Below are 19,195 nucleotides of genomic sequence, written 5' to 3'. Positions count from 1 at the left end.
GACCTCTATGAGCAGCTGCTAGTCTGACATACTGCATAACACAGGCCAGAGAACCTCACCCAGTAATTCTTGGTGTCCTTTTCCCAGTTAGTATATTTGAATGTGAAACCCTCTCAATGGATTCTAAGGGAACCCTCTTCTGCTGTGTTCATGTTGCTGGGACAGTGTCTGACCAAAGAGATAAATTATGACATTGTGGACTCCTAGGACACACCCACTCTGAGCGTTCTGCAACACAGTGCTGAAGACTAGTCATTCCTCTTAAGTACTTTAGCAATGCTACCTCCCTACATCTCCCTCTGAGCTACAGCTCCCTCCCTGCCCTCCAGCAAGTAAACAAGGTCTTTTCCACATGTAGCGATACCCTCTCAGAGGGCATCCCGCCCAGCCACACCTTGCCCTCTGAAAACCTGATGCTTCCTGTTCACATTACAGCTTCAGCAGTGCAACAGACCTTCCCCTGGCCAGTTCCTGCCCTGAAGGACTCGTCAGGAATTGGCAACAGGAAAGGTGACAAAGATCTTTCTGGGAGCACAGGCTTCTCGGACATAGCTCCCTCAGTCGCTCCACACAAAAAGCCTAGATATTAGCCATTTCTTGCATGGCATAAGATAGGGAATTGTCCAGAGTTAATGAGTATAGCAGGTTACAGTAATCAGTTTTTCAACTTGTACAGTAATCAACTTGTAAACACAGAGGAGTTCCTATTTGTTATGCTCGAAAAATAAACTATACAATTTAAGAAATTAATTCAACATAAGCCACCATCCTCAGACTGAGCCCTCATTCCAAGTTAGCACCTAGTGCTTTTATAAATCCCAGTAAATGTCTAATTGCATTTTTCGGGGCCTAAATATCTTTGTAAATCTGGTCCTCTGTCTATATACAAAGTTGTACCAGTTTAACTAAAATCACTTTAAAATTAGATTAAGTTAAACCAGTGCAAAACCCCAGTGTGGACATTCAAACTGATTTCAAGATGGCTTATGTCGTTGCAACTTAAGCCGATCTCTTAATGAATTAAGCTAAATTGATTTAAGCCAGTTTAAAACTGATATTAGAGTTCACGACCCGAGGATTGAGCTGATTTAACTAAATCTGTTCAAAAACACAACCTTAGTTAAAGCAGAGACAAGTTTGAGGGCTTTCAAGACCTAAGAGTTGAATCCCAGTTACATCACTCCATCTACAAGACACAAGCAGTACCCTGATACCAATAAAATCAATGGGAGTTTTATCATTGAATTCAGTGGGAGCCGGAAAAGGTTTTTTATTCTGATTCCTGGCCAAGTTTGCATTTTTACAGGCCCCCCTACTCTGTCTACCCAGCTTTTTATGAGCAAGCAGGGAAGTGCAATGGACAAGAATCTTGTGCTAGTATAAAATTCTTCAATCCTCTGCCCTTTCACAGGTCTGAAGCAGGCAGTCAGGTTGGGTGGATGGTATAGAAAGGAAGAACTGTAAAAACAGTATGACCACGCATTTTGGAGCCTGATCCGAATCCAGTCCAATACCAAACATACCATTATCAACCTTTTTACATTGCAAAGCATGTACTATAATCTTTGGAAAAAATTGCTCAAGAGTGCATCCCCTGTTACAGGAATATGTTAAACAATATGTCTTCACTGTGGTGGCTGCAGCTAGTAATCACAACTAACCAGCGTGGACCCTGATCCTGCAAAGATCCACCCATGTGTTTTGCTTCACACACTGAGTTAGCCCCACTGACATCAGCAGTGCACAAAGTTAAGCATGTGCACCAATCTTAGCAGGATCAGGGCCTTAGGTGTTACTTTGGAAATAAGAGAGCAGTTGTTGGGGAAAAGACAGAATTTAAACTCCATGTTTATTTTCAGTAGTATTTTTGTTAGGAAACTATCACTATAATTGAGTCTATAAACCAATGGCAAAGGTTCCTGTTTTCAAATCCAGTTCATTCTCCCTACTGAGTAAAAAGTTATATTGCTCCTGGTTTATAGGGAGCTCAGATAGAAAAGTGTCATGTAGGATGGACAATCCTCCTCTCACGATTTAGTGGAATTCAAATTTCATGTGAAATCATTCACCACTTGTAGTGAATTACTGTCTGATAAGAAATCCAGCCCGGAGACAGCCTAAAAAATTTATGATAGGTGCGGAATCTCTTTCACTTTTCAATTAACCCCACTCGGTTTTAAAACCATGTCTCACATTTTAGCAGCTCGATCATCTTTGCAGAATTGTGGGGGTTTTTTGGTACAAACACTTATTAATACAAATTTGTGGTTCAAACAAACATTTATTAGTTCAGTTATTCCTTTCCCACATGAGAAGTCCCCATTGAATTCAATGTGTTTATTGGCATGACTAAGGATTGCAGGATCAAGCCTTACCTACACAGCAATCCCTTTACCCTTTGCTGAAATGCAGTAATCTCTGGGGTGGAACATGGAAGCTGCTTAACAGCATAAAGGAATACTACATAAGAGTTAAGACAGGAAGTATACAATATTTTAGTTAGCTAAAACTACTAGAAAGCTAAGAGAATATCACTGCCTTTGGAAAAAGTGCTGTGACATCTTTTGTGAAAGCCTTGAATTTGCATCTTATCCTAGAGAAAATCTCTATCTCCCTAGGACACTAGTTCAGAACTGATTCACAAGGAAGAGGTCAACCTAACCAGCACCACTTCAGGGGCAGCATTCAGATTTTCATTAGCAGTCTCCATTCCAAGTAATAACCAGGCCTGACGTTGCTTAGTTTCTAAGAGCTGATGAAAACATTGCCAATGTACAGCTGCAGGTCATTCCTCTGTTAACTGCTGGCTACAGCAGACTGAAATTATTTTTACTACCCTGTAGAAAACAAAGGAATCTCAGAGATAACACATATCAGAGTAGAATTCTGCCCTGGGTTATACCAGTGCACCCACTGAAGTTTGTGACTCAGCAAGTTGAAATTCCACAGATATCACTGACTGCAGAACCTGGCTTGCTAACATATGTGAAGGTGATAGCTATTTGATGAATTGAAGAACTATGTGATAAACGAATTTTCCATGAACCTTTGACTACCACATCTGACCTCTGCCCACCAATCCATCTCCCTAGGACTTAACCTACAGAATCAGATCTGAATTTAGCTGCAGTTTTATAGAAGGATCCCCATCAAATAATTTACACCTGACAGGACTGCTGTGAGGAAGTGTCTAATGGATAGAAATGAGAGTCATTAGTTGCAAAATGAAAAACACTAACTTCTGCATTTTCTATCTTATGGTGCTTTGCTGGGTTTTATTGAATAATATTGGAAATTTTACATACAGCTAACATTTTGTTTGACAACAACAGTAAAGATCACAGTGTAACAGGTAGTATCTAACTGTTCAATAACCTGGTGCCGAGAACCAGATTTCCCCATGCAAAGCATTTGATTTCCCTCCAGAATTGCTGGCATGAAAAGATTAATCAACAGAAATGTGTTGTTTTGAGAAATTTATGTTTTCATAATACTTATCTGGTTAGACATATCATCATTGCATTGAGGGCAGGGGGAGGCACAAAGAAATACAAGGATACGCTGAAAAGAAAATGTTCACTAAAAATGGGAAAGGATCTCTTTTGCTTCATTTAAAGTATAAGCACTCTTACTTTAAGGTTTAAAGGTATATGTCTCTCTCTCCAGTCTCTCCAGGCTGCTGTGATTTACAAGTTGGTGAAAAAATGTAATAAAGATTTATAATAGGACAAACTTCTCTCCAGCCATTACTGTTACACCTCTCCCCTGCTTCTGCATTTCAAATGTCAGCTCTCTTGATAGGAATAAGGAAAGGAGAGGAAAGCACTGACCACTACTGTAGATTGCTTTTACTAAGATTTTATCTTTCTGATGTAGCAAATGAATGGAACAGTCTGCTTTTCTGTCTCAAAACTCCTTATGTATAACTAGATAGCTGCATACCGTCCCATATAGATATTGCACTACAGAACTATGTGGCTGTCAAATGTAACCTACTCTGAGATCTATCTGTTTTAGAGAAAAAGTCTGCTGGTTCCTTTATGAAGTATCCCTGGATTAACATGATCCTACATCAAGTGCTTATGGGCTCTATTAAATGAAAGCTTTCCAAACACCCTTCCAATGGAGGGTGCTTAGCTACTGATTTATCTAGTAATTCTAGATCTAGTATCTTCCTGTAACCCATGGTGACCATGATCAATATTTCACTTTCTCAACTGCAATTCTTGTTTTAGAAATGTGTCCTTTAGAATGACACTGAATTCCCTGCATGACAGTATGAGCTTCCCATAGTTTCATACCTGGTATTGACTGTACTGTTGCCTCGGCGGTGATGATAGGCGCAGTGTTAGGTTGTTGCTGACTAGAGCTGACTTCCGGCTCTGCGCTAATTGAAGGAGATAATGCTACTTCGCCGGCTGGACCCTGATTTGGCACAGGTTGGAGAAGGTCTTCTGAAGCAGCTTGCTCTTCTTGTCCAGGGAGCTGCAGGGCTGATAAAGGAATGCTAATCTGTTTGCTGGTATTGGAAGTACTGACTGGCATCTGGAGCGCGACCTGTTGGTTGGCTGTAGGGGTACTAGCTGGTCCTCTGTTTGGGGAAGCCAGAGTTACTCTTGCAGGCTTCTGAACCGCAGGCCTCGATATGACAGGGGGAGAAACAGACACGTTTTGTAAGTCTAGCTCAGCACTGAGAGAAGGTGCTACAGTGGGGGTGGGCTTAGAGGAGCCAATATACGAAGGTCCAGCATGAGATTGAGGCTTGGGCTTTGACATCTGCGTCAGCGATAATGCAGGTCCATCAATGCCACCGGTAAGTTCTGCATTAGCCACAATATAATAATCTTCAGGGATTTCTTGCTTAATCTTTTTGACGATCACATTGTTACAGCTTTCATCAATGACCTGAGACTGGGAGCCTGAAAGAGATGATGAGGATTGGCCCGGACCAGGCCTTTTGCGGGAAATGGTTTGAGATCTTTGGGTATGAGGTTCAAAGTCACTATCCTCATCTGTCACTGAGGACTCGCAGACCATGTCAAAGAGGGTAGCCTCATCTTCGTATTCTTCCACGGCTTCATCTAGCTCTGAAGGCTCACTGCAGTAAGAGAAATCACAGGAGTCCCCGGTTCTGTTACAATCCAACTTTGCTTTCACTGGTCTCCCAGGGTACCTCTCTACTGGGCTAGCCTGTGTCTCCGAGGGCACACCTATGATGCTGGGACTGTCCGAGTTGAAGCTTCTGTTGTCCTGGAAACACACTCTTTCCTGGGACCCAGCCCTGCAGGTAGCAGTCAGTGGCCAATGATACGCATGGCCTGCGTTACAGCCCCACATAGCTGTCAGGTTGCCATGGGAACCTTCAGAAAGCAAGTGCTTTAGATTTGGAATGAGGCTGCAGATGGTCCCATGGCTGTGGGCCCAGCTGACCAGTTTGGAAAGGTTTTCAGAAGAGGTATGAAGGCAATCCTCCATGTTATAGGATCAATAACTCCTTTCCTAAAGAAAAGAAAATTAAAGGCAATTTTTAGGTTACATGTTTTCAACAGTTGTAACTGTGTGCTGTTAAATAAGAACATAACACATATTCTTTTTCTGCAAACAAAGGAGTGGAGACCTACTTCTATATATTCCTTATACAAAAATGTTTACAAAGGCAAATAACCATACACAAATTATAGGTAAACCATCTTGTTATCATATAATAGGCTCTAAAAGACGCTTGTCAACATAGCATTAATTTTTAAGCACCTTCTCTCTTCTCACTCTATCTATAAAATGCTGTCTTAAACAATGGAGCAAAAAAAAGCTCTCTATGAACCTCAAATCTACATTGAGATAAAACAGCTTTTTAAACAGGCAAGTTCGCTACCATTGACAATCTAATTCGACCTGTTGACACTCAAATCGAAAAAACAGTTGCATGTACAAATCTTTATATCTGATAGACTTAATAAAAAAAAATAAAAAAACCGCTAACTATAATTTTTAGCCTGAATCTGAAACTAGCATTACAGGCACTGAGTTCAATCTTCCGCACGCATTGATCAGATTTAATGTAATTCTTGAACTATTTGAAATGCATCTTCCTATTTAAAGGAAATGCAAAGAAACCCACTTGAGGGCCTAACACTGATAATCTTTCCTTGAATTAAAACCAAAGTAACTGTGTGATTGGTTCTTTGTTATCTTCTACCTGGCTATTGTAACAGCTAAGTGTCCAGTGGCTAATAGAAATCCCTGCTTTCTACTAGCTTCAAGCTTGTCTAGAAGAGTGATTCTACTGAATATTGACAATTAAAACTTCTGTTGCTTTATCAAACCTTCCAAGTTCATAGAGCCAAATTTTGATTCCATTGGCATCAATAGCAAAACACGGCGTTTGTTCCCTTCTCAAAAATGTCTATCTAGGAACCCATAACAAGAGGAATTGAAATCTCGGGCCAAGTTAATAAATACTGGAAAAATATAATTTCTGGCACTCCACACAGAGGACAAGAAATTGTTGAATTTTCAGTCTTTTACTTGCCCCAAATTGCATGTCCTGCTCATGTTCCATCTTTCAGATAAAGTTAGCCTGAAGACAAAATCTCATCCCACTGGTGAGAACCTTCAACTCCAATTGATTTCAGCGGGAATCGAGGCTGCTAAGCACCTTTAAGGATCAAGCCCAATTGACTGCTGAGGAGTGCAGCAAGTTTACACCTGGCCAAGCAAGCATTAAACTGTCTAATAGATTTTATAATGGTTTCTCAGCCCCTTCAATCACGTGCAGCCATAAAACAGACAATCTGAGATGGGATAGATGCTTCATTCACTTAAGCAAACAAAGATTCAATAAGGGAGTGGGAAAATCCAGAGCCATACAATGCTGGCATAGATATGTTAAAGAAAAGCAAAGAAATGGAACATAACTGAGTTAGAAGCATAGAAATTGTTCACAAGTAATTTCTATATATAGTTTTTGTACTGTAGATATTTTTCTGAGCAGTTTGTTGAAAGTATTTTGATACTGAAGCTCCAGGAATTCGTTTTTCATTATACAATTAGATATGGTATAGTAGGTTTCTGTTCTCTGACTGGATTAATATAATATTTAGAATCAAGATTTCAGTGTGAATGCTCATTTTTACTAATTCAAAATATGCATTTCCAGCTAGCATCCAATGTTGGCATAAAGTTTACTGTTCCAGAAAACACCTTTGCATTTTTGCCAGTAAACTTGTTCACCAGAGTGTTTACAATTAGCAAAAACACTGAAAGCAAATTCACTTAAAAATAAAAATGAAAAGTCATTTGTTGTGGCAGTTGTGGTATTTGTGAACACTATTTTGTACTGTATAATCTACAGTCAATGTTCATTATCTTGCTATGCAAATCTTTTCACTTTTAATTAAGCAACAAAAATCTCCTTTGGCCAGAGATGGAAATAAGGTCCAGTTAGTAAAATGTTCAATACAACTCTAGATTAATGACAAAAAAAAACCCAAAACAAAAAACCACCAACTCTCATTTCAAGATAGAATCTATATAAGAACCTAGATAGAGTCAAATGATCTCATCTACCTACTGTAATATCTGAGCCCATCATAATTGTTAATATATTTAGCCTCGTACTACGTCTATGAGGTGGGAAAGTACTATTATTCCCATCTCAGTTTCAGCGAGACTGTGGGTGAAATCCTCATCTCAGTTAAGTCGGTGGCAAAACTCCCTTTGACCTCAATTATGGTCAGGATTTCACCTTATGTGATTTGCCTAAATTCACACCAGAAATCTAGAGCAGAGCCAGAAATTGAACTCAGAATTCTGCTGTCCCAGCCTATCGTTTTAACCAGTTGGAAAATAATGAGTACGTCAGCTCTTTTAGCACGGCAGTTTTTCAACTCCAAACAGCAAGAGTTATAGGAACCAAGGAGCCTTTCTCCCATTGCCCTGCCTTAATTATTAGAGTGACACGATGGGTGAGGTGATATCTTTTATTGGACCAATCCAGGGCTTTGGAGCAGAGCCCGGCACTGGAGCGTGGAGGAGCTCCAGAGCAGTGGAGCTGCAGGTTTTTGCGTGGAGCGGGAGCGGAGCTGGAGCACAGCTCCAAAGCCCTGGATCTCACCCACCTTCTCTCTCTCATATCTTGGGACTGACACGGCTACCACAACACTGCTTTAATAAGGGCACTTGTATGGCAAATCTAGCCAAACTGTGGGGATACTTAGAACATTCTCTGAAGCAAAAACTCTGAAAAGAAGTATGTAAGTTTGAAAACACTTTCTAAAAAATTTAAATTCTTAAAAAGCTCACTTGACAGTATCCCTTTTTACAGTGCAGTCTTACTTTAAAACTAAAGGCTATTTCAATTTCAAGAAAGGTTTACCAAGAAGGAATGCACATAACTTGAAATTTCACCTTTATTTGGCACAACATTGAATTTAAATGTCCTCAGTTCTTCTTCTTCTTCTAAAGTAACAGAGATTAAGTTTATGTTCTCCGGAGTATATCACTGTATTCTCTAACTTGCCATCTGCTACCTCCCCACAGGTCACTTAATCAGAATATAGCCATGAAATTATGACACTATAGAAGAAGAGATACATGGGGCCTGATTTGCTTCTCATTTACACCTGGTGTAACTCCATTGACTTCCTGAGCCAATTAAATATAACCAGGTCCCTCTGATGGGTTCAGTCTTTACAAACTGGCAGGGAGGCATGCCCTTACTTTTTCCTTATGGTGATTTCTGAACCCTATGGACCTGACTTCTGAGAGATGCTGAGCACCTGCTGACTTTAGTTGGCGTCATGGGTGTTTTGCATGTTTGAAATTCAGGCCCGATGTAGTTTCCTAAAACCAATTTGATGCAGAGCTCACTCGCACCTCATGTCCCATACCTCCACCCATCCCCACACAAATATTTTAGAGGCAAAAATAATAATAATATTGCTCAAAGACAAGTATATTGTTACTGATCTTCCCTTGATAATGCATCCAACTGACATTTAACCTGGTAACATCAACAGGTGAATACTTGGCTACTCTGTGTGTGTCTCAAAGCTAAAAAAATAGCTAAAACATGATGTGAATGTCAAGTACGTTTTATCATTAGGAAAAGGCTGGCTCCAATTTAACAGCTCAAACCATACCATAGAGAATCCCATTTTTATAATACAGCATCTTTTATTCCCAACACGCTTTGCAAACTGTGGCCCAGAACATAAGAACGGCCATATGAGGTCAGACCAAAGGTTCTTCTAACCCAGTATCCTGTCTTCCAACTGTGGCCAATGCCAAGTTCAGAGGGAACGAACAGAGCAGGTAATCAAGTGATCCACTCCCTGTCGCCCATTCCCAGCTTCTGGCAAACAGAGGCTAGGGACACCATCCCTGCCCATCCTGGCTAATAACCATTGATGGACCTATCCTCCCATGAACTTATCTAGTTCTTTTTTGAACCCTGTTATAGTTTTAGTCTTCACAACATCCTCTAGCAAGGAGTTCCACAGGTTGACTGTGTGCTGTGTGAAAAAATACTTCCTTTTGTTTTAAACCTGCTTCCGAGTGCCTACCCAGAGGTCACTGCAGGATTGGGACCTACGTACAGAAAATAACAAATACAATTAAAGGCCTGATCATGAAAAACCTGCCGGGCATATTCACTTGACAGGTTTCAGAGTAGCAGCTGTGTTAGTCTGTATCCGCAAAAAGAAAAGGAGTACTTGTGGCACCTTAGAGACTAACAAATTTATTGAGTAACCTCATTGTTTTAAGTGGCACTATTCAAGCTAGTAAATCCTATGCTCAGGACTAAGAATTTGTATCATACATTTCACATCTGTGCTTTTTTTTTTTTTTTTTTTAAAGGTGAAGTTTTTGGTATTTCCATTAGAGTGTAAATGCACGTTCTTGATATTTCAGGTCAGATACATTTCACTGGCACAGTAGCAGAAAATGGTCTTCTGGAGAAAGTTGAATTAAAATGTATCTAAAAAGGGGCAAAGACAGCCTAGTAAAAGTACAGTTCAGGACGTCAGACAGGCGCATTCTAGATTGCTCTTCCAACTCTCTCCTCCCTTTTTTCACACCAGCAAACAGGACCTGTTCCCACCTCCCTGGTTCCTGAGGTCCCCAGGTACAGTGGAACCCGTGCTTCACCACAGCTGCATACGGGGGAGACCAGTCCCACAAGGGCTCCCTGCTCTTGCCCATATAGTGTTGTTTTAAAAGCAATTCTGTAAACGTGGCACCTTCTTACTCAACCATTCTGAGAATTCTGTCTGCTCACTTCATTGATAGAAATGAGCAGATGCTACCTTTGGCTCCTGTTAGCACTGTGGACAGGGAAGGCGGAATGAGCTGCGGGTTCTGTCTGTACATCATCAGGAGGATTGTTCACTACGTTCCAATCAGCTACACCTGTGCAGATCCTCGGACAAGCCCGGGCTTCCACAGGTGTAGCTATGGGCATAACTGGAGGGCAGTGCTGTTGCACAGATGCGGTTGGAGGCCCATTTTGGCTGGCAGAACCTTTATTGCGAGTGACAATGCAGAAGATGGAAAGAACCCAGCTTGACCCTGGGAGCTCAGGTTGAGTCTGAAGGGCTGGAAGTCTGAAGAAAACAACATCTTTTTACTCGTAAATGGAGTACATTTGATACAGAAGTTATTACACGGAAAATAAACATGGGACCCCATAATGCCACTTTTGCAGAGTAGAACCACACTAGAAAAGATTAAGGATGAATCCGGTGAAACCACCACGTTGCAGACCCACTGGCCACAGCCTCCTGCAAACCAAAGGTGCAGAAGCAATAGAGACTATTGCAATCCTGACATTGCAGTAGTGTACAGAGAAATTGCTTCCCCTACCACCCTGTGCCAAACCTCTCTCTTAGCAAAGGGAAATTATTTGACCCTAGAAGCTTATTTTGGAAACTTCATAGAAGAGGGGGAAAATTATATTCAGTTGTCAGAAAAAAAAGGTAAAAAGAATTGGCCTCCCAAAGGGGTAGTTTTTCCATTCATTCAGACTGCTCTTTGCTGGCTGGCAGTCCAGTCTTACTTGCTAAATCACATCGTGAAGGTTGCTTAAGTCTTTCTATCTAACTGGCAGGATTCAATAAGATGACTCATGCTTTACAGCCTACTTACATGAGTACTCGGAAATCATACAGTAGCTGGCAAAACTGAGCTAAGTCTCCAATGTGAATAATGCTGGTATTTTAACTGCATTAAAAACCACAAAGCCTTATTATTCTAGAGGGATTTTCTGCTGGTTAGAGCCCAGCAATGCCTAATCCTGTGTGAATCATCTATAGGTGCTGAAAATTCAATACAGTAATCTGGACCCTAAATTAAGAATCAGACTTGATCTCAGCATGCCTTGACATATTTAGTTTTTTAACCTCATTTACTACCAGCTGCTATGGTGATTACTGCAAACTTTCATTTTAGTACACACCACAAGCCTCCACTAGCCTGTCTTAAGGTTGCAACCCCCTTCCCTCAAGGCAAAGGAGGACATTCAATAAGTCATCCTTTGATTGGCTGTAACCCAGAACGTCTCTCTTCACGGTACATATTTAATGACCAAACTATTTTAAATAATAGCAAAGGGATCTCTTACAATCCCTCTTCCCATTATAACACAGGAGCATGTCAGGCCACCTCACGCAGGTGAAACTCCTGTTGAGTTCTGACAGCCCAAAGGATGGCAGGAAGCAGCCCCAAAGTGCTCTCTCCTAGATGATACACCAGTGTAAACACTGTCCAATAGCAAGCCCCCGTATCAGTAACCAGTCTGGCTTGAATTCCTCCCTCACTAACCTACACCATGGAATGCATTTGACAAAGGTGACAGCCATCTACCAAGGTGTCTCCTCTGGCTGCTTGCATAGATGGAAGAATGGAATACCTCAGAAAGGGAGTGGTAAAGAGAGGGGAGGGGAAGAGAGAGCGCCACCTACATTGCATCGTTTCCCCTTCCTCTTGGCTCTCAACAAGCTCTCCCACTGATGGTTTGACAAGTGAGGAGTGAGTCGGCCGGAAGCTGGAGAGGACAGTGATGGGGGACCAGCAACATCTGACTTTTTTCTGCCTCTAGTAATGCTGATTAGGTCAGTGTTGGCTTAGGCAAGGTTCCCCTTCCTTGCTCTGAAATCACCCCATGAATGGGTTCTGCAGGCGGCAAGGAAACTGAGGGTCCCGGCTCCATTGGAGACACGCTGGCAAGGAACAGGAGGCAGTAAAGAGGCCCAGGGACTATACACAGAACTGGATAGATCTGTGAATATATGAGGTGAAGTGCAGCTATGTGGTATTATGCCATACAGCACCACCAGTGCCCTCCACACCATGTATATGCCTGAAGCATGACCTGGGGAAATGGTTCCAAGGAGATAGGAAACTGCAGAAGTATGCAAAGCTTTGCCCTCACAAAGCCACATACGATAAGAATGGATTTCCTTTGATGGCTAACTCTGTCCAGATCAGCACTGGCTCATGCTGTACGTCACAACAGCATTCGTTAGCACTGCTGGCCTATCTTTTTGGACTACAGTGCCTTCTGCCATGGATTTGCGCCAAAGCAAACAGTATGACCCATTTCTATCAACACTGTTCCCATCTCACACAAATTTATCATGAGACTTACGATATTTAGTGTTTTGCTTAAAGTCCAAGTTCCTGGAACCATGTTATTACTCAAAAACCAAGCTTTCATTAAAACAAACAAAGTAAATTTCTAACCCTCCTGGTTGCAGTAAAAAGCTTGAAAATGTGAACCCTAATGGCTCCAACACCAGAAGGCAAATGAGAAGACCCCCTCAAATTTCTTGTTTTTCAAAAAAGTTCTTGATTTTTAAGCCAATCTCATGATATTTGGGGCCTGACTTGTGATTTTTTTTAAACACTGGGACTGGCAATTTTGTATTAACTCCTACACCAGTGGGTCTCAAACCACTGCTGAACACTTGCTGGTTGGTCACATCGTGCTGGCACTCCTCATTTCCAGCGGCTAAATCACACTAAGCAGCAGCTCGAAATACATACATACTTCCTTAATACGACTCCTCCATATGAGCAAACGCTGTGGCTGCCACGGGGATGTTATTCCATCACCAACTAGAAGGGAAGCGGAAGTTTCATTTGCAAGTTTCTTTATTTTTATACTTATAAAGAGAGAAATCTGAGCCCTTAACCCACAAGGCTCACAACTTTTACACTAGCAGTTTTATTGATGTTATATAAACTTGTAGCTGATTAAAAGTTTTGGCCATTGGGCAATTATATATTATTTTACCAGCTTGTTTATTTTCTTAAGTGAAATGTGTAATGCCTGTAGAACTACAGAAATTGACAAGCCCTCTTCTGTTTATCTGTAAAATAGGGCAGCAGCTGTGCAAACTTCCCCACAGCGTCCTGCTGCTGTCTCAGCCCACATCCTGAAGCAACCACCACTAGCAGTGAGAGTTCAGTCTCTGGCCCACCAATTTTTGACCTCTTTGCTGAAGTTGCCACAGAGTTGTCACTTGTGATATGAACCCTTAGGACCGAGATTGACAACGATTCAGTCATTTCACACAGGCCACCAGTCAGTCATCAGATAGTAATGACTAGGGTTGGGTGAACTAATTTTCTCTAATTTCAAACCCACTCAGACATTAGGGGTTTGAAAGTTGAATTCAGACTCAAGCAGAATGTAAATGCAATAATGTTTAAGAGAGAGACTATGAAGAGAGGCGCAGAAAGGAGAGAGAAAAACTTTTTTAAAATAGTTGCACTATAATAGACCATGTGTAAGACACCCGATTGTGCCATGCTACTGTGTGAGTAAACGGCAATTTCCCACCCCTAATAAATAGCAATGATTCTTTTCAACCCAAAAAACATTTTTAAAGTAACTATCTCTTGGGAAAATAAAAGATATAAAGTACAGGGAAAGGGATCACAGATTCAGCTAGTTTTGCAAATCTCAAAAATAGTTTGACAAGTTTCTGAGCCCTGGAACTACAAGAGATTCCCCCAACACTAATAATTAGTCAGTATTCCCTAGCAGCCTGGTGTGGATTCCAACCAGCAGCCTAGAAATAGAAAGTGGCAACTCTCCATAATCAACCCATATAGCAGCTACACATTTTGGGATCCTATATTATTTGTTAATGTTTTTAAACAGTGCCACAAGAAGTTATTTAGAAGCACACAATGATTAAAAAAAAGAAAAAAAACATTTCCAAGTGGGCCCGATTGTGTATGTCTATCAAATCACTTTGGGTAGCAAGCGTTTTCATTTTTACATGTGTCTAAACATATAGGATAAAATCCTCGCCCCACTGAAGTCAATGGGAGTTGACTCCAGTGGGATCAGAATTTCACCCATAACAAAAAAATAATACCAGTAACTGATATAATAAATGGTGCTAAGAATTCTTCTTTTCCAGAACGTGGAACATCTTAATGGACAATATAGTTTTCCATTCATTAAAATATCATGGCATTCTGCCACACCCTTTCCATTGGCCTAGAGCTATTCCTCAGCTGATGGCATGTCTTCAGGAAAGATTCTTTCACTGCCAAGTATGGCATAGTTTCAACTACCGCTGCCAGCACAACAAGTGCTTAACAGGCAGCAAACAGTTTGGCTGAGGAGATTCCTTTAGCCAGCTGAGGAAGAAGATGATTTATTTTGACTTTAAAGAACAGCATCAGGTTATTAGCCCAAAAGCACTTGGTATTTTTCACAAAATTAAACCCTCTACAAACCACTAACTGCCTGGAGAATTCTCTCCCCCCCCCCCCCCCACAATTAACAACAATGTTGTTACTGCTTGTATTTATTTCTAAGTGGCTATCATCACTTTACTCTGTTCACACTGAAACAAATGTCAGCTATGTAGGCCTTGAACCTGCTCGGTGCAGCGGCAAGATTGCAGCAGTGTGTTGTGTTGTAAGTGCAAGGTAAAAAGAGAGAGTGAGCAGTTCAGGAAGTGCAGAGGAACCAAGCCGGCACGAATGAGAACAATGCTATGGAGATGATAATTTACTCCCACCTAGGAATGGAATTGAGGCCAAGGGGGAGCATAAGCTAAACACCTTGGCTGACATTGTATGCTATGTCTTCCAGAGGCATGGCATAGAAAGGCTCAGTGCAAGGTGAAGGGGAACTAACGTGGTTTCAAGTCAGGGTTTGCAAGGGGTCCTGACTAGCGTAATGAACAGCTGTCCCTCACAATGGCTGCCTCAGGGGAATTCTTCCCCAGCTAGACCCTACTAGGTGAGAGAATCCCTCCCTTATTTCAGAGTGGTAGCCATCTTAGTCTGTATCAGCAAAAATAACAAGAAGGCATTCTCCAATGCATCTGATGAAGTGGGTTTTCGCCCACAAAAGCTTATGCCCAAATAAATTTGTTAGTCTCTAAGATGCCACAAGGACTCCTCCCTTATTTGTCTGTCAAGGTTCACACATAAGCCCACGACTCCTCACACATGCCCATTCTCCACCTTTGCCCTGCTCACCTTTGCTTTTGTGTTCCCAACCCAAGAGTATAGGCCAGTCCCTTCCATTGTGTTCCCAGCAGTGTAGATCAGATTCTGCCACCCTTCTTCATGCTGAGCATGACCTCTCTCCTCAAGTAGGGCTATTGAAACGAGCAGGAATGCTCAGTAACTACTTACTGTAATGGTGGCAGAATCTGCCCAAGGGACCAGACATGAAAGGATCGTTGAACTTTCTACTGCTCAGTTTGGGGGACTGTAATTATGAACTGATTCACCCAGCTGCTGAGCACCCAGAGCTCCTATTGACTTCAATGACTGGAGATTCTCTAGAAATCAAACCCACAGTGCTTAGCTATACTGTCACCTACATGTGCCCTCCCTGATGCCTCATGCTAAGGCACAAAACCTTTGTGCTCCTTGTGGCGCATGACATAAAGGCTGGCAGGATCCAGGCGATAGTATAAAAGCTAATGCTAATTTTTGAATGATAAGGAATGTTTAGAGTAAAACTGCAAGATTTTAAGATTAATTTTTTAAAACACTGAGCTCTCAAATCATTAACAAAACATAAGTGTAGACTGGAAAATATAACCAAATGAATTTTAAAGCAAACCCAAAATTGCTCATTATTTCACATTATATTTATTGAATGTGCCCATCAAGCATCCTCTAGGTGCATTTACATAACATAATGGGCTTCCTCAAGATAGACATTTCCCACTGCAATCTTCAGAACAGAGATGGACTTTGCACCAAGCCCTGATGACTACCAGCTGCTTTCAGAGCTAATGGCCCTCTATTCAAGATGTTCTGCCTAAGGGACTGTTACCAGAAGGGCCCAGGTGACCCCATGTGTAACTATGATGCACAGGCAAAAATGAGAGGAGGAAGAGGGACCTATTATGGAAATAATTTCTTCCTCCACTTACAATCCACTGTCTTCAGAGTTTTGTGTTTCCACTAAAACAGTTGAGACTTGAACTTCTGCGTTTAGCCATCAAAACAACGTAAGCTCCATAGTTCTGAAAGGAATATTAATTTGCCAGCTATTCACTTTAAATTACTTTCCCCCTCCCAGCCTTCCCATACAATCTGAAACCAAACCAGAACAAGGACAGCCCATATGACTGGCTCCCCCTTTGCCATGGCACCACTCTCCCTGTATATATGCGAGAACCAGCAGAGGTGTAGCTAAAAGAAAAGGAGTACTTGTGGCACCTTAGAGACTAACCAATTTATTTGAGCATGAGCTTTCATGAGTTTTTACAGAGGTGTAGCTGTTCATCTTGCTCCTGCTAGTGTCTCTGAAGGGATGGGACAAAATCCATCCCTTGTGTAAGCCCATGGAAGCCAATGTCATTACAAAACAGATTAATTTGATCCTTTGTAAACCAGTTCTCATTCCACTGAAGTCAATGGAGTTTCATGGTGCTGTGAGATCAGTCAGAATGAGGCCAAGTGCCCCCAGCTACTGCAGTCTAATCTGTTTTTGAATGTCTCCTTCAGCATGGCTCAGTCTTTGTGAGATAGAGTAGAGCCTTTTGTGTTAAATATTCACTCTGCAGACTGAAAGGGTGGTAATTAGGTAGTCAGTTACAAACAGCTGTTGGGACCTAGCTGAATTACCAGAAGTAAAGTTCACTGGCATAATCTCTAAGGTTCCTGAGCCCAGATGCCCAAAGGTAGTTAAGCTCCTACTTTGCATCTGGGCCCTGATCCAAAGCCCACTGAGGACAACAAGAGTCTTTCCATTAACTTTACTGGTCTTTTTGGATCAGGCCCCAAATGGCTAACTCACAAATCTCAACCTATGTACTGGGGCCAGGCTGATTACTGCTGTCTGCTCCTGTAACTTGTCCGACTGAATGAACTTTAGCCACGTTCTTTGATAGACCAGAAAATATTCATTTAAATACCCGCCCTGGCATAGTTTTCAAGGAAACACAGTGACTTCTTGTGGGGTCACCCACAATAATAAATAAATAATGATATTTCTAAAGGAATTCATCCATTCCATGCAGAAAGCGGAACCCGTTTGCCCCAAAGTCTAGACAAGAATAGGAGAAACACACTGATGGTTTATTGAGGTCCACCTTCAATTACACTTTACTGAAGAATTTAGCATGTGCATGTAACACCACTCTGAAAAATGGTGTCTGTTCGCTAGATACGGCTGTCACCTTTTCTTCACATTTCAAACCTTTTCAGAGCTTTCTAAGCAGTCTGTGAAAATGCAGTCTGGTGAGACTAGCTTTAGGGGCGTCATGGTGCAAGAAAATGATACTTCTGGGCTGGAAAAAAACCGATTCTAAACTAGAAGAAACTCCCTGGAAAGGAATCCCACTGCTTCAGGCTCTATTGCAGGGGGTTATCTAGGACCAACAAGGGGTTCAACAAGTTGGCTTGTTTGGCAGGAGACCCTCATAATGCTGCCAATTAACCTGCCAGGAAACATTTATCTTCCTTGGGAAGAGGGCCTGTGAGCTCACAGACCAACCACTGAGCTCACAATAAGGATTCTAGCTCAGATAATTGTGAGAAGTGATAATTCTATACTTTGGAATATCTACATTTTTGGAGGGGGTGTCTTAAAATTGCTGCTGTTAAAGACTATAACAAAAGCATCTGACCTCAGATGAGGTAGAGGGCCCAGTGGAGGGTGTTTTGGAATTTGGGGGTTTTGGTTTGTTTGCTTGCTTGCTTTTTTCATATTTTGTTCTGTAAGAGTCTAAAATAAATATGGAATCCCAGAAAGTGGGGTAGACTTTGTTAGAGCATCTGGTGTCTCATTTGCAAAAGGAAACCTGGGCTTTGCTATACAAAGGGAAAAACTGATCTTGGACACTTTTAAAAACAGTGCAAAACCTGTCCAAGATGTGTGTGATGTAAAAAAGATGGCAGGGTGGTGGGGAAGAAAATACTGTCAGCACTAGAGAAAGATCAAGGAAAGAACTGACCAATTGAAAGAGAAAATAACTGATTTTTTTAGACAAAAGAAATGCAGTAGATCTAATCTAGCTGGACTACAGTAAAGCATTTGATACAGTTCCAAATGGGAAATTATTAGTTGAATTGGAGAAGATGGGGATTAATCTGAGAATTGAAAGGTGGATAAGGAACTGGTCAAAGGGAAACTACAACAGGTCAAGCAGAAAGGTGAGCTGTCAGGCTTGAGAGAGGTTACTAGTGGAATTCCTCAGGGATCGGTCTTGGGACCAATCTTATTTAAACATTTTTATTAATGGTCCATGCACAAAAAGCGTGCTAATAAAATTTGCAGATGACACAAAATTGGGAGGTATTGCCAGTATGGAGGAGGACTGGAATATCATACTAGAAGATCTGGATGACCTTGAAAACTGGAGTAATAGAAATGTGACGAAATTTAATAGAGCAAAGCACAAGGTCATGCAGTTAGGGACCAGCAACAAGAATCTTTGCTGTACACTGGGGACATCAACTGGAAGTGACAGAGTAGGAGAAAGACCTGGGTGTATTGGTTGATCACAGGAGGACTATGAACTCCAATGATGTGACTGTGAAAAAGACTAATGCAGTCGTGTGATGCAACAGGCGAGGTATTTCCAGTAGAGACAGGGAAGTGTTAGTACCATTATACAAGGCACTGGTGAGACCTCATCTAGAATACTGTGTGCAGTTCTGGTATCCCATGTTTAAGGAAGATGAATTCAAACTGGAACAGGTG

General features: G+C 41.5%; 1 protein-coding gene across 10 annotated transcripts in view; it reads right to left on the bottom strand.

The window, feature by feature from the left end:
- The window catches only part of KIAA1958, a 115,366-nt gene that overhangs the window by 61,777 nt on the left and 34,394 nt on the right, over positions 1-19,195 (bottom strand). For all 10 annotated transcript variants that reach the window (XM_084628645.1, XM_084628643.1, XM_084628651.1 and 7 more), the window contains one exon: positions 4,302-5,499. In XM_084628645.1, the coding sequence (XP_084484771.1) occupies positions 4,302-5,475 (1,174 nt within the window). In that variant the 5' untranslated portion in view covers positions 5,476-5,499. The remainder of the gene's footprint in view (positions 1-4,301; positions 5,500-19,195) is intronic.

Source organism: Lepidochelys olivacea, assembly GCF_965140295.1.
Source record: "Lepidochelys olivacea isolate rLepOli2 genome assembly, chromosome: 5".
NCBI classification, from domain to species: Eukaryota; Metazoa; Chordata; order Testudines; family Cheloniidae; genus Lepidochelys; species Lepidochelys olivacea.
This window is presented reverse-complemented; position numbering and strand designations above follow the sequence as displayed.